Source organism: Sarcophilus harrisii, chromosome 2 (genome assembly GCF_902635505.1).
Source record: "Sarcophilus harrisii chromosome 2, mSarHar1.11, whole genome shotgun sequence".
Classification (NCBI taxonomy): domain Eukaryota; kingdom Metazoa; phylum Chordata; class Mammalia; order Dasyuromorphia; family Dasyuridae; genus Sarcophilus; species Sarcophilus harrisii.
In genome coordinates, this window is record NC_045427.1 from 116,478,269 (window position 1) to 116,502,505 (window position 24,237).

Consider the following 24,237-nt stretch of genomic DNA (forward strand, 5'->3'; position numbering starts at 1 on the left):
TAAAAAAAAGTTTAGTTAGCCCACAAGTCAGCAGATCGTGACGGTAGATGTAGTGTTTCATACCTGGAGACTTTCAGTCCTGCAAAGAAATGAGGGGAGGTGCATTTTCATATCTCTTCTTTGGGAGGGAAGTGTCAAACTTGGTTATTATATTTAGAAAGTTCAGGTTTTGTTGTTAACATTTAATTTACTTATAAGACATCACTCACACCTGATGCTCTTTGGTTAGTGTTCCATTGTTCTATAAAAAGAGTGCTCCTTTAATATATTTAAAATTCTCAGCAGGCTTTAGAAAAGGCCTTCAACTAAATTGGACCCTTGCTGTTACCTTTGTCTGTCGGGTTTTGTTGTTCTTAACATTTAATTGCTTCATTGTTAATGTAGCTTTCTTGGTTCTACTTTATTCTTTATTCAGTTCATAAAGTCTTCCTATGTGTTTCTGGATTCTTCATATTCATATGATGTAATAATACTTTCTATTCATGTACTTCTATTCATTTAGTGATTCTGCTGGTCATCTATTTTGTTTCCAGTTTTTTGGTGCCATGTATTACTGTACACCTGTAATGTGATGATTTTTGGCGTATTAGAGGCCCTTTTTGCTTTGATCTCCAAAGAAACACTTTCAAAGTTGATTTTCTTTTTTCTCTTATAGGTATGTAGGCAACCTTTCCCGAGATGTGACAGAGGCTCTAATTCTCCAGCTCTTCAGCCAGATTGGACCATGCAAAAACTGCAAGATGATTATGGATGTAAGGGTATTTTACTTAGTTCTTCTTTTTAAACTAATCTAGAAATTAATAATTCAGGGTTTTTCACTTAATATTTAAGGGGGAGGGGGGAAGGTGTATGCATAAATATTACAATTATGTACACATATAGAAATGAAGAGTTGAAGTTATAGTCACTGAGCTCAACTTTCTTTAAAAGAAAAAATATATATGTTTTTTTTTTGTTTTTTTTTTTTTACAAAACCGTTTTTGAGAGAAGTTTTCTATTTTTCTTGAAAAAAGAATACTGTAGCTAGGGACCTAAGAAGTTTTGAGCATTAGGTATAATTTTTTTTGTTATATTTGAAATACCTTTAAATTTATATAGGGAATCTTGAAATGAAGTGTTAATAATTTGAAAATTGAAATCAAATAGTAAAAGTCCTTCAATATATTTTTTGAACTTTTATTGATGGCTTTTGTTTTTAATTTATGTGAGCCATTCCTGAATAGAGCTTCTCTACATGCATTTTGAGACTCCTTTGTAACAAAGAAAAGCAGTTAAGCATAACATGTGCAACCACATTTATTAGTGTATGAAACATCTGTAGGCATTTCCCACCTTTGGACTAAAAGGAAAGATGTTTTCCCATCAAATCTGGAATCAAGATTGATCATTGCACTTACTTTGAATTCAGTTTTCCTTTAGCAGGCTGCAAATAATTTAAAAATGCATTTTTAAAAGTTTTAAAATTTAAATTTAGATTCCATCTATTTTGCTTTTTTGATTTGACTTCCATATAAATCATAGTATATTCACATAACAATGAAATTATGCATCTACTTAGTATTAGTTTTTTTTAAAATACACATTAAAAAGATTAAAATAATGTGAAAAAAACATTTGCATAGATTCTTTTTCTTACAGTTTAATTTTCTTTTCCCATTCTTGAAGTTGTCTTAAGTCTCATTTCTCTTTTTAATATATCACCTTGAGAATTTAGTTTAATGGGTACTTAATTCACTTTGTTTTCGTCTCTGTTTCCCTCCCTATATTTGTTATCCTCCCTTCCCCATTCCCCAACCTTTCTCCTGTATTTTTTGCTTTTTAAAAATTGACTTTGGACTCCCGACATTAGTGCCCTATATCTTTTTCAATATCTGTAATATTATGTTTGTGTATTCTAACCAAGCTTTAAAAATTGTTCTACTTTTTGGAAGCACTATATTTACCTTAATTCTACTATGTATTTATGCTTTGGGGGGGGACATGGGTGGGGGGAGTGAGGGAATCCAGGAATGGGAAAGTTAAAGGGAGATTAAAAAATATTTTTCCCTACTTTTTTCTTTCTTCCCTCATTCTTCCCATTCCAGATTTTTGCCTTGGAGTTAGATGAACAAGAATTTTAGGCTTTTATGTGTGAAATGGAAAAGGAAAGATTGCCCTTGATAAGCCCACCTCAATATAGGATTGTTATCTTTTGCTGGACTAATCTTTGAAGATTTTTATAAGTCATGTCTCCCCCCCCTTCCTTTTCCCTTTTCCCCATCCCTAACCCTCAAAGCATGAATTCTCTGAGCATTTCTTGGGAGCAAAGGATTATATGAACATCCTTTCTTTGCTCTAATTTCCAGGTAGACTGCTCAAATGCCTTCTTGTGGTCCAGGCTTAGTAAGTCATATGAGCATTCATTTTCATTTGTATATTCTACTTGTAAGATAACTAGGTACTTTCTGGTTTTCCATTTTATTATATAATGTTGCATTTTTACCTTTATTGTACTACCTTGTATCATTCTGCTCCCTACCAACACAAGTAGAGTTTTTTTTTTTTTAAAGATGTTTCATTAGTACCTTTTGTTTTTACATTATAGTTATTTCCAGATAACCTCTTTAAACCAAATGAGACCTCTTTTGTAATAACAGAAAAAAATGGACACAATTGACATATTTAGTATTTATTTACATGTCTACTAAAAGGAAAAAGATGCTTTCACATAACTTCCTTGGCCAAGATTGGTCATTAATGTTACTCAATGTTCAGCTTCATTTTAGTGTTATTTTCATTAATATAATCACAATGTATATTAGTCTTCAGGTCCAGTTTAATCCCTCCCATGTCCCTTCCTACTTTTTTTTTTAGTTAAAAAACAAAAAACAAAAATTAGCTGATGAGACCCGAGAAGGTTAAATGATTTTCTTACCAGAACCTGGACTTGAACTCGGGTTCTTTCAAGTTCAATGCTCTTTCTACTACTGTTTGCAACTTTTGCCCTTATTTTAATCTGTATCAGTACATTATAGGTTTTACCCATAGTTCTCTGAATTTCTTATATTGTTTCTTATGGTTCAGTAATATTACATATATGATAATTTGTTCAGTCATTTCCACCTGATGAGGTCCCACTTTGCTTTCAATTTTTCAGCTACCACAGTGTACTGCCATTATATAGAGTCTTTTTCTCTTAGTGTTTATATTCAGTTACTAGGGTCTCTGGGTACAAGTGTATGAATAGTTTAGTGGTTTTTCTTATTATAAATTTATCCAAGAATGGTTGGACTAGTTAATCTAATTCCTCCAACTATATATTAGTGTGCTTATGTTTCCATGACCCCTACAACATTGATTATTTCTGAATTTTACAGTAATGAGATGTCAAATAATATTCATTTTTAAAATTGTTCATCATTATAATTAGTAATCATTTCATAAAGTAGTTATAGTTTGCAATTCTTTTTTTTCTTTTTTTTTGCAATTCTTGTTCATATCTTTTGATCTCTTAACTATAGGAGAAATACTGTTAGAATTTTTACGAATATAAAAATATTTCACATTATACAATATTAAGGATGTCTATCCTTTTCTTCTTTTTATGGCATAAAAACTATTAGTTTTTTTATATCCCCTTTTGTGTTAAAATTAGATTTCTTTTGATTATTTTCTTTTTTTGTTTATATTGCTGATTAATATACCTGAATTTTTTTGGATAGCTGTAGCATTGTTTCACTTTAAATTTTAAATGCTTGAATTCCTCTAAATTGGGGAGAAAGAGTATTAGGAAATGGGGGTTTAATTTTTTAAAAGGGATTATAGAAAGATTGGATTACAATGCCAACTTTTGTATATTGAAGTATGTATAGATAAAATGTTGGGGGGGAGGTGTTGTTTGTTTTTATAGTTTAAATAACACACCTCTTTCCATTAGTAATTAATGACTAAGAAACTTCAGCCATTCAAGATATAGACACTAACCAGGAAAACCTAGTAAAATCTTGTGTCAGCCAAAGTAGATGTTAAAAAGTCCATTTACTCATGCCCATTTTATTAATGGGAAACTTCTTCATGCCCTCATGTAGGGATTTTTATATTTGTTTTAGATAGTATCTTTCTAAAAAGGTTGGTAATCTGGTTTCTTAGTATATAAGAAACTGAGATTAGGGAGGCACTTTGCTTAAAAGTTTTGTCTGCTTCTGCATGTGACAGCTAGAGGACAAAAACAATAAAAATCCTCAAAAAGAAAGGAAAATATGCATATATACCTCAAGGTTATCAAAAAAAAAAAAGGATCTATTTAGTATATTCTGTCTTAAGACAGCATGTTATTAGAAAGGTATCCATATGAAAATGTCTTAAGTTTTAAAAATTTACTTAGTGAATACAACTTTTTATATAGTAAATATTTTTTAAGCAGGTTTAAGGAACTGGGTAACATGGAACTTTAAGAAAATGTTTTTTCTGTGTTTTCTTCAACAGACAGCTGGAAATGATCCTTATTGTTTTGTGGAGTTTTATGAGCACCGTCATGCAGCTGCAGCATTAGCTGCTATGAATGGACGGAAGATAATGGGTAAGGTAAGCTGTCATGACTGAAGGGTGGAGTGGAAATTCAAAAGTTGTTAAACAATATTAAGTGGATGAAACACTTCTAAAATAGCAAAAAAGGGTCAACTGAACTACAAAAGGTAAATTATTCCTTTTATCTTTTAATATTAAGGGAAAGGGGTGGGATAAAACTACTATATTGTAGCTTTCCTTGGAGGAAGGAACTACATATCTTACTCATCTTTACATCCCCCATTGTGCCTTTTTGCACTTAGTAGATTCTTGGTTACTCTTTGTTGAATGAAGGAATTTTAATTAGGTGTGGATGAAGCCTTATAGGAGAATTGGGTACTAAGGGGAGGTTGGAAGCAAGAAGAAAAAAGGCTCTCTGGCTAATACTTAAGGTAAGATTAATCTAGTAATGTGAACAGAGAGCAGAATGTAGGAAAGGTATTTCTATTCACATTTTGTTTCTATATTATAGGTTAAAAGAAAAGCATTAAATATGTTGACTGTAATCTAGTTAATCCTTTTATGTTCATTATAGATTTGTGCAATTTCCTTTTTTATACACATGATAAACTGTTTTGAAACTACACTTCAGATTTTTCCTAGATATAACTCTAGATATTATTTTTTGTAGGAAGTCAAAGTGAATTGGGCAACAACCCCCAGCAGTCAGAAGAAAGATACAAGCAGTAAGTGTATTTTATATGCTTTGATGAATTGTTTTTATTGTACACATAGTTTTTTTTATAAAGCATATAAGCATCATACATGTTTGCAGTAATGTTTTGATCTTTATCCTAAGATATGATTTAATATGTTTGTGTTAATAAATTTAAGAACAAATCTAATCTTTGTCATCAGGTAGTACCGTTGTCAGCACACTGCGTTCACAAGGTAATTGTATCTTCTTAAACATAAAATGAAATATCTCTGAAGGGTATTCACTAACCATCTGAAAGCTTTTTTGTTTTTTGTTTTTTTATGGGGGAGGAGGGAAGGGCTGTATTTGGATTGTCTGGCAATATTTCCCCCTTCTTCCCAGCATTGACAGAATCTGACCTGTAGTAGACTATTTTAGTCTGGTACTATTTCAGATATTCTGAATCCCCTAGGGTAATAGCTGATGCTTTAGAAGTTATTTATCCAACTAAAGAAGGAACAAGATACTTTCCTTCCTTGAGATCATCCTTGATGTGTGCTATTTTTTACCCAGATCTTCAGAGTGCTTGAGTTACTTCTAAAAACTGGGTTTCCCAAATGGCAACCCAATGTGTTGCTTAAGGCCAACCGATGGGGATAGCTTTTTTTATAAACAGTTCATTAAAACGTGTAATATATGTGTCCATTTCTAGAGTGTTGATCAAACTCTTCTGTACATGTGTGGTATTGTGTATTTTTTTTTTTTTTAATAAGAATGTATTTTTAATTAAATTATCTTCAGCTATGGGAATCTTTATTTCTCTCCAGTGTACTCTTTAATGACTCTGACATAAAGTTGAAGGGATTACTGTTTTCATTCTGTTGCCTTCAGTCTTAGTTCACTTGCACATGGATTCACATAAACTGAATGGTGTAATGGCTGGGCAACCAAAACTGTTGGCTTTTGAGAAAACTGTCAAATACTATAACAGCAAACTGTTGCAATGCAAGGTATTTCTTTGATTGTTCTTCACAAACTGTGGTTAAACCAAGTGTTTTTATGTAGCTAGGTTTTGGTATCTTGTCTTACCTGAAACATTATTTTCTATTTTTTTACGATACCACTATTTTATTTTAATTTATAAAACATCATATATATAGTAGTTAAGTGAATTAATGTAAATAATTAACACTACCATGATAACTGTCATTCGATGTTTTTTTTTGCAGAATTTAAATGAACTATATAGTATTTTGTGTTCTAGAATAGTGACTGGAAGTGACTGTAAAATACCAAGTTCAACTTAAGTACATTATAACTTTTTAAATAAAAACAGATCCTTGCTATAGTGGCATTGAGCAATTATTTTAAGATTATGATAGGATTTATTTACTTAGATATAGAGCTGTGTTTTACTTTTAATTGTCTGGAAATTATTTTATATCAGCAATATATTAAATGTGCTTTAAAATTTATTTTTCAAACTTTAAAATTTTATTTTTCTTTTTACCCCACCCCTTTTCCTTCCTCCTTATAAGATCATTTCCATGTCTTTGTTGGTGATCTCAGTCCAGAAATTACAACTGAAGATATAAAAGCGGCTTTTGCACCATTTGGAAGAATATCGTAAGTAACAGATGGCAACTTAAATTTCTTTTACTTAAGACACAAGCTTACATAAATTGAAAATGATCCTTGATTTTTAGATTTAAATTGCAACTAATCAGTGCAAAACTATTAACATACAATTTCTAGTAGCCATGTTATATTTGTAGTATGTAAATATTTGATCTTCAGTTATAAATTCTTAGATAGTATCTTTAAAAATTTTTTTTTTCTTTTAAAGAAATTTGTTGGCCATGTTACATTTCATTTTTAACTGTTTTAAGTTGAGATTAGGTATCTTGTTTGGTATCTGTATTAAGTTTGTTAGATTTTGGCATGCATTTTGTGTGAAATATTCATAAAACAGTTAGTGAGCTTGTTTAGGAAAAGTTTTAGTTACAAAATTTTCAAAAGTATATTAATGTTTTGTGAATCCCTCAAATGCTTGCATTTTGTTATTGATCATAGTTTTACTTTACAAACATAGTCAATCTCTAGGGTAGCAGTGAAAACAGTACTCCCGTATTTTGTAGAGCATTTTATTCTAGTGCATTTGCATAGTTTGTGTGTTTTACCAAAATGATAATTTATTTAAGAGCTTTTTTTGGTCATTATTCCATTTAGCTAAAAGTTTTTAAAAGTTCCAAGTATGATTTTTCTTGATGGGGAATACTCTTAATGATGAGAAATTGAAGATTATTAGAAGTAATTGGTCCTTTAAAGTGTTGAGTCAACAAATCTGACCCACTGCATATTTTTGAGTTGGCCCTTGGTTCATGAATTAAGAATATTTTTCTTCTATTGAGGGAGTAAGAAGCTAGGTTTAAAAGATAGCTAGGAGATTAAAACTATTTACTGAAAATCATAGGTGAAATAAGGACCTGTATTAATTTCAGCATATTTTAAAATTGCTTTAAAATTACAAATCGAAAAATATCCTTTTAAAGCAAATTTTTGTATCACCAAGTTTGTTCTTTGATTATTTGTGAACTGGTTAGGAAAGTAAAGCCAAATTTGAATTCCTTGTGTTTCTCTGAAATCTGTTGTAGGGTTTGGACATAATAATCGGGCCAACTATGATTTGCAATGAGTCTTTACTTTTCTTGCTTCTGATACTTTGCACATTTTCTACTCATTTGTCCCTTATATGCAATAAGGTGAATGCATCTTAAATTATTTTATTTCATTCCTCTTTAGTTATGAAGGTAAAAGTATAGGTAGAAAAAGAAATGAAAGCTTTTTTGTTGTTGTACTTTTTGTACCTTTTACAAATTATCAGGATTGTAGAATAACACATTAAATATAGATTTTAGTTTAGTCTCATTTAGAACTTCCAACATTGTTAGCACATAAAAAAGCTAATATTAATAAGCTTTCCATTGATTTCTTTATTGGAAATATGATGCTTAGGGTTTTTTTTTTTTGGTGTGTATATAAAAATTAATTTTGCCATGATTTTTCTTAAATTAAAATTTATGCAAAAAGTGCTAGAGTGAATCTGACAGCTTTTTTTTTTTTTTTTTTTGCACTGTGCAGTATACAGATTTTCTAAATTTAGAAAACATTTTTTAAGACAGTCGGTAGCATATTGCCTGCTCCTCCATCTCCTTTACTGAAAATAAAAATGTTCCTCTTTTTCCTTTGTCAGATTCATTCCTTTTTGACTGTAGGAATAGGTTTAAATTAGAAAGTCAGACAAAGTATAACTTTGTTATAGTATTTAGTCAAACTACAAAATTGAGTGCATGTGCACAGAAATGTAAAATTAAAAGAATTTTTAAATACCGAAAAGTGACTGACAGTAGTTTTCCATTTTGATCCCCTTTTTTGTCAGCTCATTGGCTCTAAAATTGGCACACACGTTAATTGGAGTGATAGATATTAGATCCTTTTAACATTATATGGTATATGCATGGCTTTCTGATATGTGTTTTTGTAATGAGAATAGCCTGTTTTGATGGTGTGTCATAAGAGAACAAGCATTGTAGCATACCTGGCTAACTTAAAACAGATTGTCTGAGAAATAAAATTTCATTCCAGTTTTTTGAGGTATGGAGTTTTAGCTGTCATAGCTGGGTTTTTACTCAATCTCAAATAATAGGGCTCTGGTTATTTTGCAGAGTATCTCTGAAGAATGTGGACAGAATTGCCCTGGCTAACTACAAGCTACGGTTCACAATGGATAAATGTTGGAGTTCTTATTTATTTTCTGAATTTTATAAAATTTGCTTTTATGTCTCATAGTTTCCAATCAGTCCTGTATGATTACTGTTTTAAAATGCAGTTTAAAATCTTAGTATAAAATTTTAGTGTGTAATTTAAACTGACGTGTTTTTAGTGTTTATTTTTCTTCAATAATGCAACCATTTCTGAAAATGTCAATTTCTCAAAATTTACAGCTGCCCACAGTCCAAAAAGGGGGTAACGAATTGACCTGAGAAAATTGAATTCAGTTAACAGGCGACGTATGCCTTTTTAATTCCTATTTTTTCCATTTTTTCTATTTTAACTTTTTTTACTGAGTAGTAGGTAGATTGTGTTGGTAAATAGCAAGTTATAAATTTGCATGGTTAAAGAGAGCCATTCATCTGATGTGCTAGTGAGCTATAAGTGGCTTATTTAATGTGAATAGCTGCTTTGACCATGCCTAGTGCTTAACATAATGTAAAAGCATTTTGAGCTACTGGGAATCAACTTCTGTAAAATATTTGTATATATTTGAGAAGTTAATGATTTGCATGTTTTATACAATTTGTTTAATTTACTGCTACATGAGAAAACATTAAATTTTATAGTAGAAAAAGCAAAACTTGCTTTTGACTATTTTGCTGGTGTGTTAAAAGGGTCACTTTAATGATGAAACATGAAAATAAATTGTGCGTGAGACTCACACTTTTCTTTCTGTAAGAAAAGTTTGATTGGCAAAACTGAAATTCTTATTGCTTCTGATTTTAGAGATGCTCGAGTTGTGAAAGACATGGCAACGGGAAAGTCAAAAGGATATGGTTTTGTTTCCTTCTTCAACAAATGGGTAAGTTCTAATCAAGCTCAGAGTCCAGTCTAGCAGTTGATAACCTTCAAAATTAGGAAGGCCTAGGTTCAAAGCTCTGCTTCTGACTTAATGACTTTGTGCTCCCAAGCTTATCATCTAAAGGTATAGAAGTTACAGAGGAGTTGCAAATTTGTATCATTGGAAGGGAATTTATTCATTGTGACTTTTTTTATTAAAATTAGACATTTCTCTTTTCTATAGTACCTGTCCTTCCTTTTTTACTTTTACCTTATGATCATTTTCAATTAATTAACTTAGGGTAGAGTACCTTAATCTATTTATCCAAGAAATATATTTTAAATGCCTACTCTGTACAATGCACATACATCCAAAAAAAGATTTATGAGACAAACTCAGGAAACTAAATTATCCCAGATAAAGTTCATATATCTTTTATCATGGTTTTAATTTTGTTCATCCTTGTACTTGATTACCATAAGTTGTTGAAAAACTACTAGTAAATTCTGGCTCAAAATAAGTTGTATTTCTGTATTTGGCAACTTTATATCATTCATTTCAACATATTCTTTATGTGTATACACATACACATTCACAAACAATATATATAAAAATTTTTTTACTTGTATACACATTTGAACTGTATATCCATTCATAGCTTTGCTTTTCCATAGTGGTGGATTTTTTTTTTTTTTTTTTTTTTTGAGGGGATATCATGAGATTTCGAGAGTGAAGAAAAAGCATATGTTAATTCTGCTGATGTAGCATGTAGATAAGGACATTCACTTAGGAAATTAAGCTATTTCCTTTTAATAACTCCTTGAAGATCAAATCTTTGTTATCTTATTCTGGTATTTTGTTGCATTTATAAAAGGTTGCCCTAAGCATATTTCTCAGCAACTCTATGAAGTAGGTTGTACAGATATTATTATCCTCATTTAATAGCAAAGAAAACTTAACTCGATGGAAGTTGAATAAGTTTATAGTCACACAAGTTTCAAGAGACAGATTCCATCTCAGGTTGCTTAATTGAGTGCTTTCCCCATTTTTATCATTTTATTTATACAATAATGTCTTATTTCTGTTTCTTTGTTATGGAATACTTTATTTTAAATGGAAACATTTTTTAAATTTACTGGATATTTCTTTGATTTTTATACTAAATAAGTTAAGCTTTTTCTTGTTGACAACATGTCATGATGAATATGGTGATGCCCTCAGTGACTATTCGTGTTTAGAACTGTATGCTGCTGAACCACATTCTAATTCTTGTGCCTGGTTAATTATATCTTCTGCTTCATTTTCATGTCTTGTCACATATTAGGGAGGTATCTCTTAGGGAGCTAGAGAAATTTTTTTTGTAATAGTTGAATAAGTTAAGCTTATTTTAAGTCATCATTCTAAATGAGGAACTTGAATCTTTTTAGTGCATAGAGATCTAGCTCGGTCACAGAGTCTTTTAACTGCAGGCTGTGGACTAGATTTCATATGTTTATGATTGTCAGTAATATGATTTATATTTGCCCTAAGGAACTTCTTCTCAGGGTTCTTATAAAAGTGATCTGTAAAATATAGAGTACTATGTGTATTATTATTAAGGCTTTAATTAAAGCATCTCTAGTCAAAGACCCTATATGAATTAATTCATTTCATTTTTGTTTTCCTTTGAATATTTCTTGCAGTAATTTTTCTTTGTAATTCTGTTGATTTTGGGTAGACCTGGTTATGCATACTGATAGAATGTTATGTAACATCAACTGAACATATTTGTCATTTATATTTTTTTATGGTTAATAGGATGCAGAAAATGCCATACAGCAGATGGGTGGACAGTGGCTTGGAGGAAGACAAATCAGAACTAACTGGGCAACACGAAAACCTCCAGCTCCAAAGAGTACTTATGAATGTAAGTGTGTTAGAAAAGGAAAAGGGAATGTAGAATCTTTTTTTTAGAAAAAATAGCAGGTTTTAAATACTAGTCTTGAAGACTTTAACAGCTGCACTAGAAAAGTGAATCAAAGCTAGTTTAAAAAAATAATTTAAAAAGATTTATCTCCCTACCCCCACCCCTCCAAATAATGGTAATGTGACATTCCTAATTTCAACTATCTTGTTAAAAAAATGGAGGGAAAATACTGAATTTTGGTAAGAATAACTTGTCAGGGATATGGATTATTAAAAGTAGAATTAATGTATTGCTTGCGTTATGTGAATTGATAGTTAAAAATTTAAAACTGTTTTCTTAGCATTTTATGGTAATGTTTATGAAATTTAATATCATAACATTATTTTCTCTTTTCCTTCCCCCTCCACTCTTCTCTGACTTAGCAAATACCAAACAACTGTCTTATGATGATGTGGTAAATCAGTCCAGTCCAAGTAATTGCACTGTTTACTGTGGAGGTGTTACTTCAGGCCTAACAGGTATATTATCTAACATGTTTCATATTCATGTTTTTTGATTCATTTTGAAATCCAAAGAGGTAAAGTATAGAATATTTGTAACCCGAATCTCATTTTTGAATTATAGAACAATTAATGCGCCAGACTTTTTCACCATTTGGACAGATAATGGAAATTCGAGTCTTCCCAGACAAAGGATACTCATTTGTACGGTATGGTGCTTTTTTGTTTGTATTTCTGTTTCTTTCTTCTCACATAGGTTTTCTATGAATTTCAATATAGGCTCAATATTTAAAAAGCACTTTGTCTAGTCATCCAGGAAAGTTAACTTTTTAGTTTTTCTTTGAAAAGGACTTAAGATCATTTAGCCTCAACTCTTTCATCTATACAAATTATTTAAAAACTTCAGTTCAAAGAACGGCAGAAAGCCAAATCAAATATAAGCCAGATATGTTGATGGGTAAGATTATGTTGTAAATTTATAGAATTTTACAGGAGAGAGAAAGAGAAAGAAAAAGACAGACTTAGAAATGTCATTTTAGAGGTAATGGTCTATATGAGTAAAAGAATTTCTCTAGGGACACATCCCACTAGGAATCAAAGCTCAGATCTAATGACACTGAAGTCTAATCTCTTTATAGTAACCAATCTCTTTTCTATCTTGTATAGCAGGGATTTTGTATGAAAAGCCATTACCCAGTAAACTCACAGTATTAAAAGAAATTTTTAAAAATTTTAGTAGTTAATTTTCCCCCAGGTATATCTTCAAAACAATTTTTTTTATTTGTTTTTAAACCTTTAAATTCTAGATTCTCCAGATGTACACTATTTCCATGTTGTGAAAGAAAACGTAGGAACTCCCCCTTTCCCCCAAAAATAATAAAAACAAAAACAAACTCTTTAAGAAAAATAAAGTGGGGAAAAAAGTATGCTTTATTCTGTATTCAGACACAATTAGTTCTTTCTGGGTATGGATAGCATTTAAGAAAATTCTTTTTTAATAGAAAAAGAATGAAGGAAATATTCTTTTCCCTTAAAACTCAGGTGTAGGTGATTGGAAGGTTTATCCAATTAGTGTGAATGGTAGTATATGAGACCCACGTGGGAAAAGTAATTTTGCTTTGTATGTAATCTGACAAAATGGATTCACAAATGGTCTAGGAATTTGGCTTCATATAGACAGTTTCACATTATGCCCAATTATTTTTATAGTTAGAGTTGGTAAAAAGTGTCAACATCAACAAAATTGTGTACTTGTTTGGATTTGCCAGTGGAGTTCATTATGTAGTAACTTGCTTAATGGTCTCTTCTCAGTGCGGATCCTTATTGACATTCATGAAGCCTTTGACATTGTTGATCCTCTATGCCCCCTTGATAGTTTTTTGGGTTTTTTTGTGAAACTTTCTCTTTTTTCTCTTTGCAGCCTTCTGATTGTTTTTTTCTTAGTGTCCTTTGTTTGCTAAATATTCACACCATGCTCCTCAACTGAAGGTTCTTAGACCTTTCCTCTCTCCCTAGGTGACCTTATGAGTTCTAATGAGTTCACTTAGTTCTATTTTAAATGGTTCCTACATCTGTATTCCAGCCTTGAGTCTCTTTTTTAAGCTCCAGTCTGGTAACTGTATTGGACTGTCTAAAATGGATATTCCAGAAGTCAGTTAAGTTCACTCTTTTCTAAAAAGAATTCATTATATCCATTATTACCTTCCTCTCCTATTCCCTTATCCCCATCATCTCCCTTTCTTCTTCCCCCTACCTCCTACCCCCAATCCCTAGTCTATAGTCACCTCTTTTGCAGTCTTAGTAATTTTCAATTTTTCACTCTATATAGCCCCTTGGTTTCCAAATCTTGGTGCTTCTATCTTTACAGCATATTTCATATCATAGTATATACAAAATAAAATATATTTAAATTTTATATATTTATATATATTCTCCTTTACTTTAGTCTATCCTTCATATAGCTTCTGTCATCTCTACTGCTCAGTAAACTCTAATGACATCTTTGTACCTCTAGGATCACATAACAGCTGCTCTTTTTAGTATTTTAAGCTCACCATAACCTGGTCCCATCTTATATTTCTAGGGGTCTATAAGTTATTTTTCTGAGATCCAACCATCTTACTCATAGTCTTTTTTTAATCTTGTCACTTTCCTGGCTCCTCTGCGCTCTCTCCTTACTCCTTCCTCTTAGAATTCTGAAAATTTTAGGAGAGCTTTTCTAGTCCTCTCAGTTGCTAATATATCCCCTTTAAGTTTAGCTTGTATCTAATTTATCTGAGTCATATATATTTTTGTGTATGTATTTGTCTTCCTTGTTAGGATGTAAGTTTCTTGAGGGTAGACTTTTTATCGTATAAGATTAGAGCTTTGCTACACATTTTGAATGATAATAGAGAGTGAGTGAAATAATAAAATTTACTATTAACTAAACTAAAATTTAATGACTGCCCTAATAAAAAGTACCCAGTCCTTGGAGTTAAAATTATAAGACTTCTGTTGTTAGCTTTTATTTAATCTTACTACTTTGGGATTAATTGTTTATTTTTCTGTAGTGTATTCAGTTAATGATGATAGCCTTTAAAGGGTACTTTAAGCATTTTCACCTTTCATATATTTAGTACATATATTTAGTACAAATATAAATCCTATATTTAGAGCAAAGTTAATACTTAAGAAAATTTTTATGTTTCTACTATTGAGGCCATTAGTATAGTTTGGAAATGAATAGCAGTAGAGATAGTTTAAATTAGTTTTTAATCTTGGGTTAGGAACAGTTTGTTGAGAATGGTATTCTTATTCCTTCAGAAATAACTCACTCTCTTGTTTTTTATAGTAAGATAAGGTTAGATTATGGTCATGAGATTAAAAATCAGTTTTAAAAAAAGTGAAAAACTTTTGACCAGAGGTGATGAGAAAGAGCAAGTCACTTTTTGGTTTTCCATTTCTTAATCATTAAGATTCCTTTAAATACAAATATATACTATAATTTCAGTTCATTCTGTTTTAGGGTCATGTGTCATTTCTTGACTTTGTATAGGCTTAAATACCTATTTGGGAATTGTATCTGTGTTCATCATATTTGCCAATGTTAAACAATTTTCCATGCCTACTTCTTCCTGCTTCCCATTTTAGAAAGGCCAAAACAACTCAGTCCTTTGATAAATGAGATCACTTTATCGAGTAGATGCTTTCTAAAGTCTCTTCCAACTTTGAATCCTATTTTTATAAATATGAGATCACTTTAAAAGATCAATAAAGAAACCTTTTTTGGGAAGGTGTGAGGCAGATTGGCTAACTGATTTTTTTTTTTTTTTTTTTTAAGATTTTTGTAATAGAATGTGTAACAGATTATTTAAAATCTTGTATTTAATAGGTTCAATTCCCATGAGAGTGCTGCACATGCAATTGTTTCAGTTAATGGTACTACAATTGAAGGACATGTTGTGAAATGCTATTGGGGCAAAGAAACTCTTGATATGCTTAATCCAGTTCAACAGGTAAGAGAGTTCTTGATATTAGTATTTGATTTCTGGGCTTCATAAGGGTTACTTTAGAATAAATACTTGTTATTAAATCCTTGTTAATAGGCTTCTAGCTAAAATTATAGTGTATAAGGGCTGTTCCTACATGTATTATAGTTCCAGAGTGGTGTTTCATGGATTGCAGTGGTGACATGGTGAATGTGACCTCCTCAATTGACTCATGCTCACACAGTGGATTTAAAAATGCTCCGACAAACATAACAGGGTATTAAATCTTTTTTTAATACTTGATAGATTTATTCACATACTGTGCAGATAACTCACAAGCATGCTTGGGTCAATTTAAACAAAAATTGTTAATATATATTTATTAGGGCCTTAAAGTTGTCCTCCAGATTGCTGTCCATTATTTTTCCGTGCAACTAGTGGTTTAAACTTTGCACCATAGCACTCTCCTCTGAAGAGAAGCTATAGATGGAGCACATTATAAGTAGGAGCTGTAATGTCCAGGATTGTACAAGTATGCAAATCCAAATATAAATATGTTTTCTAATTATTTGCTTTTTGAAAAGTCAGTCGAGTATTTGTTAAATTCCTACTGAGCACTTTTATGTACCAAGAATTCACAGTAGGATTCCTTTAAATACCATGCTCCCTTTAGCACATTTAAAATATAATTGAATTGATAGCCCTTTTAGAATAACAGTCATAAAACATTCTGCCTTTAATTTTTAAATTGGTCATCTCTGCTTTTTTTATTATCTCCCTATACACACACTCAGATACAACATTTCATTATCAGTACAGTTTATACTACTACATTTCAAAAAGTCTGCAATTAGAACACCAAGCAGAAATACAGTAGTACAACTTCACTTTATTAAGAACCACTTGGCAAATTCTAGTTTGTTCTCATTGTGATAAAGGCCCTTATGTATTGTGACTAAATATAGCGGATAGTTGTGTTCAGGCTGTTTCTGTTTTGGCAACTTCATATAATACTAACTTGAGTTGTTATAATTTTATTTAAAAGCAGAATCAAATTGGATATCCACAGGCTTATGGTCAGTGGGGCCAGTGGTATGGAAATGCCCAACAAATTGGCCAGTACATGCCTAATGGTTGGCAAGTACCTGCATATGGAATGTATGGACAAGCATGGAATCAACAGGGATTTAAGTAAGTATATTTTCTATTTTACTGTTGCTTGAGTAGGAGTTGATTTAGGGAGAAAATGTTCAATATTTAGTGGACATTATGCTGCTTTTATTAAAGCATGGCCACCTTGTAAAAGTTACTGTCTTTTTAAGTTCTTAAAATTTTTAACTTGAAATGTTTGCTTTTGGAATTTTCTTATGATCACTGCCTTTATGAATACCTTGTTTTATTGGTTTTTATAATTCCTGGTCATGAAATAGAACATTTTGTAGCAGGGAAAATATCTGATAAGCCATAATCTTATTTTCCTTTGGTCACATAGTACTCATTCTGGATACCCTTGCTTTATTGGCAGGTATATTTGTGTTTCCCCCTAACAAGAAGATGTTCTGGATCCTAGATATAAGAAGCCACTTCTGTAGAATGTTTAATTTGGGGAGGATGGTTATGTTTGTATGGGGGTAAAGACTCACTATAGAATTTTTTTCTATATTCTGTATGTGTGCAACATAAATCCCTTCATGGGTTTTTTCCTGTTAATTGTGAAATTGTGAGATTAGATTTTCTTATTCTGTACGTCTACTGAAAGAAAAATACTTGAATTTGTAAAAATAATGCTTTATTACTATTTTTTCCTATTAAAAAAAAAAAGAATTCTAGTTTTACATAATAAAAAATGATCATTTTTGTTTTGGTAAGGAACATAAAGAGAATTCTGCCATATCTGACCATGTTGTCAATATTTTTATTTTTTCAGCAAGTTGAATGTTTTTTCTTTTGCCTGGTGTACTGAGATAAGCAGCTTTTGCTTGTTTTTTGAATGTTGTGGTAAAATATTTACTTATTGTTAGTTTCACACCTATTCAGAATAGGCTATTTCATTGTAAAATAATTCCAAATTAAGACTGTCGTATCATTCATTATCTAAATTCGATTGGAATATTTGTGCTTAAAAAAAAAAACTCCAAAATTTCCTTTTGTTTTCATAAGTTTTTCATAGTTTTTTGCACCCTCCCCTTTTTAAAGAGCATATGATAACATGTTTTCAACTTTTTCGTGTAATATATTCTTAGGCACTAAATCATCTTTTTAATTAAGTGGTTTCTCTTCCTTTTCCTCCCCATGTTCTCTAACCAGTCAGACACCTCCTCCTCCACCACCACCACCACCACCACAGACTTCTGCACCATGGATGGGTGCAAATTATGGAGTACAGCCACCTCAAGGGCAGAATGGAAGCATGTTGCCCAATCAAACTGGATATCGCGTGGCAGGTTATGAGACTCAATGAAAAAGGACTACGGAATCTTAACACCAGTGGCTTGAGGCTACAAGGAGTGTAGTAAAGCCTTTGTTTACTTAAAGATTTATCAAATCAGTCAGTGCAAATGTCAGATACAATGTATTTATTTAAAAGAAATTCATTTTTTAATCATGAAATTACTTGTCATCCGCATTGTTTTAATAAGAAACAAGATGCTGGATGTCTGCCAATTTTTGCCTTCATTACTGTTTTTGATAATGTTTCTCAGATCCTTGTTTGAAACACAATAAATGCAGGGATTGCTGCCACTTTTTAAAATTAAGAGGCAGAAAATTGCACAATGTCGAACTTTTTTCCACTGAAGTAGTGTGCAGTTCTAGTTTGCATTCCTAATATGATTTAAAAATGTGTAATATAAAAAAATGTACAAAAAGCCAAAACTGTGCAGAGTCTGAAAGTTCTTTGAAATCTTCAACTTGTGCACAATTCTGTGTTTTAGAAGAACAGGCATTGTCTCAGCTGTCCATCTCCACTTTTGTCCTGTCTGTCAGGGTTTTTAAATATAAATTATTAGTTTACATCATTTTGTATCAACATTTTTTCACAAAATTTTGTCTTGCCTTATTAAAGTTCTGTAAATTATAGTTAAATGGGGAAAATGATGTTCAACCTTTTAAAAATTGCAAAACTTTCTCAGATGGATCGATAATTGCATTCATTTTGTGTTTTATATGAGAAGGTGCCTAGAGAATTCCCTGTTAGATTTGTTTTAAAGGATTTTTATCTTCTGTGATAAACTTTGCTGTGTACCAGGAAATATATATATATAAAAACATACTAAAGACAATTACCGAAATGTGATAAATTTCTATAAAAACTCCCCCTTCATTTCATCTGTCAACTTTTACATTTACATGTATTATTTCACTATCATGTAAAATATTTTAGCAAATTAATATTTTGCACAGTTAGCAAACTTTGTCATTTCCTTATTTAAAGGTATGATACAGAGTTGACATGAGATTTATATTTTATGTTTGCATGTCGGTATCAAATATACACTTTGGTAGTCTTTGAATACAAAGTCATCTGCTCTTATTTTTCAAAAATTAAGACACAGTTGTAAGTAAAAAATGGAAAAGCTATTAATTTACTGTTTTCTAGTTATTAGATTTACTCAAGTAGAGTAAGTCACTTAATTTTAATATGTACAACTATAGCTGTGAAACTATAAAATATCCTTTATTCAGGCATGGGGTATGTGGAGTGCTCCAAAATTTGCCTGAAGGACCAGCTGGGCAAAGCATTTTTTAAAAAAAATGTTCAGAGGCCAAAAACCCCAAAAAAAGAAAAAAAGAGAAAGAAAAAAAAAAACCAACCTTATGATATCCTACCTCCTTAACCAGCCTTCAAAGAGGAGAGTCCTCAGTGTAATTTATGATCCTTTTGGTACCTGCTTTTGTGGAGTTCCCAACTCGCTCTAACTCACTCTGTATTAGTGTCTCTTTGGGATACCTCCACATATTCAGGGGGTTTTATCTTTGATGGCTTCATTCTAGTTTTTAAAGTTTCTTTTTAGAGCATTTCAAAGTCTTATGTAACTCATGAGGGAATTTTATTATTATTTTTTTGCTTATATTTTAAAATGAAGGTCAAACTTGGTCTATTCAAATCTCTTCTTCCTTGCTTCACACTAGGAAATATGTGAGGTAGTGTGCTTCCCAGTATACACATAAGATATGTGCGTGTGTTAACACACATATGTATACGTATATATGTATATGTATAGTTGGGGGTATCTTTTTGTAAAGACCTTCAAAACTCCTAACGCCTTAGGGACAAGAAAGGCCTAAGGAATTTTAGTTTCTGGCCTATATCTCCAGATAAGAGCAAATGACTCTTAAGCTGGTCTCTAAGCCAATAAGTTGTAAAACTGGGGGCCAGAAAAGAATGTTCATAAGTGTTTAATTCTCTGGAGATCAATTCTATGCAGCTGTACTAAAAATGTTTCATTGAGTCACTGTGTGTGTTTTTTCAAGTGTTGGTACTTAAGAGTTTGCTTTATGGAAGATGCGTAAATTTTTTTAAAAATGGAAACTTTATTTCCATGTTTAACTTTTGCAGATCAGGGCATGCAACCCAAAACAAAATGAAAATGAAATACTCTAAAAAATAAAATCAGGAAACTAATTTTAGATTCCTTGACTTATTTAGACATTCATTATACCATTTCAGATTTTAACAAAAATAGCTTTTACTTCCTGCATATCAGTAATTGCAGGTTGAATTAATTTAGATAGATTGTAGATATTAGATTTAGGAAGAACTGAGAGGCCTTTAGATTAGCCTTCTCTTTTTTATAGATGAGTAAATTTAGGCCCAGGGAGATTGACTTGACCAGTTTATCCAGGTAGTATGCTTCAGAGGTAGGATTTGAATTCAGATCCTCTGACTCCAGAGCCAGGTCCGTCTCCACTACCAGGCTTCCTTCCTGATTTTGGATGTATACAGAAGTCAGATTTTTCTCATTTACTTTTTTATTGCATAAAGTAAAAATATTACATGTTTGTACTTGATAACAATACCAAAATGCTCAGCACCTGCTGATGGGAAAGAAGGTGGTCAATATAAAGAATAACTGCTACTGCCTTACATCTTATTGGGAAAAAGTTACTATTTAAGAGTCTTGCATTTAAAATCAACCTTGAACTGAATTTAAACTTTGCTATAGATCAAAGGAAATCATTCAGAGGTTCTTTTCATACTCTGTGGTATTCATATCAGGTAAGGAAATAAAGTGGTCAAAATATGATTAAATTTTTTTTTTTTTTTTTTTGCAATATCTTCTGCTGTTAATTGAAAACAACTTACTACTGTAAAGGATCCAAGGTGACTAACACTTGATGGTTTATTATTCCAGTGTTCCACCCCTAGGCTTTTTGATTATTAAAATCCCTCTATATTTTTACAAATATCTGGGATGTTGTGGACATGTGAGTGTGGATGTGTGCTTGTGTATTTTCAACAGTACTGTTAAGTCCATTCATATACTTGATAGGACAAAAAGCTTTCAGAAACCGATGTTTATGTTGAGTGTTAATAATCTTAAGAGCAAATGACCATTCTGAAACCCAGGTTTATTTTTGTTGCCTGATGTGGGTAGCATCTTTGCAAAGGGCTCTGATTTATATGTTGGTTTTCTTCTCCTTTTCCCCATGTCCTTGTGTTTTTCCCTTGTGTTTTCTACTTCATTTGAAAAGAGAGACTGATTTTTGCATAGGAACTTCAGTGAAAGAAGATAAGTGAAATTAATAGGGATTAAGTACTGTAGGGGATACCAAAGAAGTAGGAGACATGGGGCCTGTTCTCAAGGAGTCAATAATCTAGTTGGGTATTAAGATGTATAGAAATGTTACATATGGAGCAAGGTAGAAAAATGGGAGTGCTTAAAAATCAGCTTCCACTATAGCTCATTTGTTTGCATTTAATTAAATCAATGTCTTTTGGGTCTTGTTTTTAGAATTTCAGGAATTTAATTCCAGAACAATCAAGTATGTTTTTAAGCCATTAAGGACCTTAATAAAAGTTGTGAATTTGTGCCTCATTTTACAGTTTCGTTGGCTTATTTTCTTTTTATTGTGGAGCTCTTGCATATGTGGGAAGTACAGCCAAGTTTACCACCTACTTTAGCATGTTAGTTGGTATTTAATTGTTAGTATATATATTTTTTTGAAAATGATTTTTGTTTTGTAGAGTATCAAAATGGTAACTTCAAAGAATAGGTTTTGCTAAGATTGAATAGATGAAAATGATTGTATTAATATTTTAAGTTGAAAGCTAAAAGTATTCTCATTTTAAAAAGTTTGATACTATACCATTATTATTTATTTACTTTAAGTTGGAGTAACCCCACAGTTTGGTTCAGTTTCTCTTTAAGGTAACAGTGACTTAAAGTGGATTTTGTATAGATAGAACCTAGGCAATTGGGAGAACCGACCAGTTATGATTGTGTTATTGCTTAGAACCAACCAGAAGCAAACAAGTGGATTTTGCCTTCTGATTGATGTTGGAGTCCTTCCATTTCCCAGTCTGGCTTGTTTAAAGAGCTAGGAAAGGAGATAAAAAATTCCAGAAAAGAAAAGATGTCCTGTAATGAAATAATGTTACTGATTTTTTTTTTTTTTAATTTTATTCCCTGGTAAAATCTGAATTTAGTCAAAACTATCTTGAATACTGGCATGGTTTTCTTTTTTTCCCAGTTCTCTTTTCAGCATTGTGGGAAATCCCCTCTGTTGATATAGTTTGGCAATTAGCCTGTAATTTAAAGAACTAAGCTTTCCTAGAGAATTGCCTCTGGCATGGAAAAGTTATGATTTGCCCATAATCATACAAATAGCTGTATCAGTGGCAACATATGTATGGCCTTCCACAGAAACTACTTTTGAGTCATGATTCCACAAGCAATCATTTCTGGTAAGTGTGTAAAAATTTCTTTGATTGTTTTATTATCATTTTTATTCCACAAAAATGTATAATATGTGGATGAATGACCTTTTGCTGAGGTTAAAACTCATTTTAAGATTAGATGAAGGATGTGGTTGGAGATGCAAAAATGTTTGAATTTGGATTCAGGATCAATTTCAATGCTGAATATTTCAGTTTCTTCACCATTTTCAACAAAACTTGACAGCAAATAACATTTTTAAAAGTTTGATGCAAATAAGAATTGGTTCTTTCATTTTAAATACAGGTGTCAAGCTTGTGAAATGGCAAAGTGGAGCTTTGTCGATTGATATGTCAGTTAAAGAAGATGCTAAAGACTGATGACGAGAAAGATTTGGTTTCTTGCCATGAGTGTTTCCAGAACCAATAAGGAGGTCTCTTAAAATCTCTTGAAGGATGTGTATGATATTAATAATTTTGGGTAGAAGAAAAATATTAAATGGAAAAATTGTTGATTACAAAGATGGGATTTGACCAGTAACAGAATTTTACATAATAAAACTATTCAACAAAAACAGATTGGGGAAAATTTTTGTATGAGGCTGCATGTATGATTTCAATGATAATAGGAACTGCTAAATGCGAAAATGTTTGCTATTAATGCAGCTTCTGTGCAACTTTTGCCTTGAAATTGTCCAGAGCATTGATGTTAAACTAGGTCCTAAATCAAACATAAAGGTCTTTTCATGTTGTATTATTGACTTATATTTATAAAATTTTGTTAAGTATTTTCCAATTTTATTTTAATATGGTTCTGGTGGATTAAGGAGTAATGTGGATATGCTTGGTCCTTTTGATTTGATGCACTGCAAAATCAAGTGTTCCACAGATCCACAAGATTAAGGATTCTACAGCTAATAATATAATGTCAGTGGTAGGATTTAAATTCTTTTTTAGGTTTGATACTAATTCAGTACCCCATTGTGCTATAGTGAATATCAGTTAAATATCTGACATCAAGAAAATTTAAGTAACTGATAAAATTTTAATCATATGGCTAATGGTCCAAGGACTATTATCCAAAAAAGTTTGATAATCATTTGAAAAACAGTTTAAGCTTTAATAATTAGAGAAGCAACCATTTAGGATATACCACTTAAATATTTTGAATAATTGTAATTTCTTCCATTGTGAATACTCATTAAAAAAAAAAAACATTTTATTTAATTATTTTATGGAAAAGTTTTTTTATTGCTGCTTTTTATTTCTTTCTCCTTACACTCTTCACCATCTCTTCTTCATTCTCCCCATGTAAAAAAAAAATCCTTATCTAACATTTAAGGACAATTAGCTCAAGATGGTGACTATTCCTAGCAGCATATACCACTGATGTGTAGATTTCAGTGTCTCCATACTAATTTGTAGCTTAATAAATTGACTTGGCCTAAGAAATTCGTGACCTGGTAATTGGCCCTCTAGTAAGGTCTCCAAATAGATTAATCCTCAATACTCCCTACTGAGAATTCATACTCTAAGCCTTTTAGCTTAAGATCTGCTGAAAGTTAATAGTTAACAACATTAACAATTACATAACACTTAACTTTGTGCCAGGCACTGTACTAAACATTTTATAAACATTTTTTAAGTTGTGCTGTTTGGCATGACTTTGAAAAGTCCATTCCAGGAA

At 31.4% G+C, this 24,237-nt stretch overlaps 1 protein-coding gene across 9 annotated transcripts in view; it reads left to right on the plus strand.

Moving 5' to 3' along the window:
• Window positions 1-21,718, plus strand: part of TIA1 (TIA1 cytotoxic granule associated RNA binding protein) — a 44,304-nt gene extending 22,586 nt beyond the window's left edge. The window contains exons 1-13 of one of the 9 annotated variants that reach the window (XM_031950645.1): window positions 656-752; window positions 2,346-2,382; window positions 4,465-4,563; window positions 5,177-5,231; window positions 5,404-5,436; window positions 6,721-6,808; window positions 9,743-9,818; window positions 11,595-11,703; window positions 12,126-12,221; window positions 12,328-12,412; window positions 15,577-15,700; window positions 16,719-16,864; window positions 17,981-21,718. In XM_031950645.1, coding sequence (XP_031806505.1) covers window positions 2,359-2,382; window positions 4,465-4,563; window positions 5,177-5,231; window positions 5,404-5,436; window positions 6,721-6,808; window positions 9,743-9,818; window positions 11,595-11,703; window positions 12,126-12,221; window positions 12,328-12,412; window positions 15,577-15,700; window positions 16,719-16,864; window positions 17,981-18,134 — 1,089 coding nt within the window. In that variant the 5' untranslated portion in view covers window positions 656-752; window positions 2,346-2,358 and the 3' untranslated portion in view covers window positions 18,135-21,718. Of the gene's footprint in view, window positions 1-655; window positions 759-2,345; window positions 2,383-4,464; window positions 4,564-5,176; window positions 5,232-5,403; window positions 5,437-6,720; window positions 6,809-9,182; window positions 9,253-9,742; window positions 9,819-11,594; window positions 11,704-12,125; window positions 12,222-12,327; window positions 12,413-15,576; window positions 15,701-16,718; window positions 16,865-17,980 lie in introns of those variants that run through there. The other 8 variants (XM_031950637.1, XM_031950638.1, XM_031950639.1 and 5 more) reach the window with 8 other exon arrangements.
• Window positions 21,719-24,237: the final 2,519 nt, after the last annotated feature.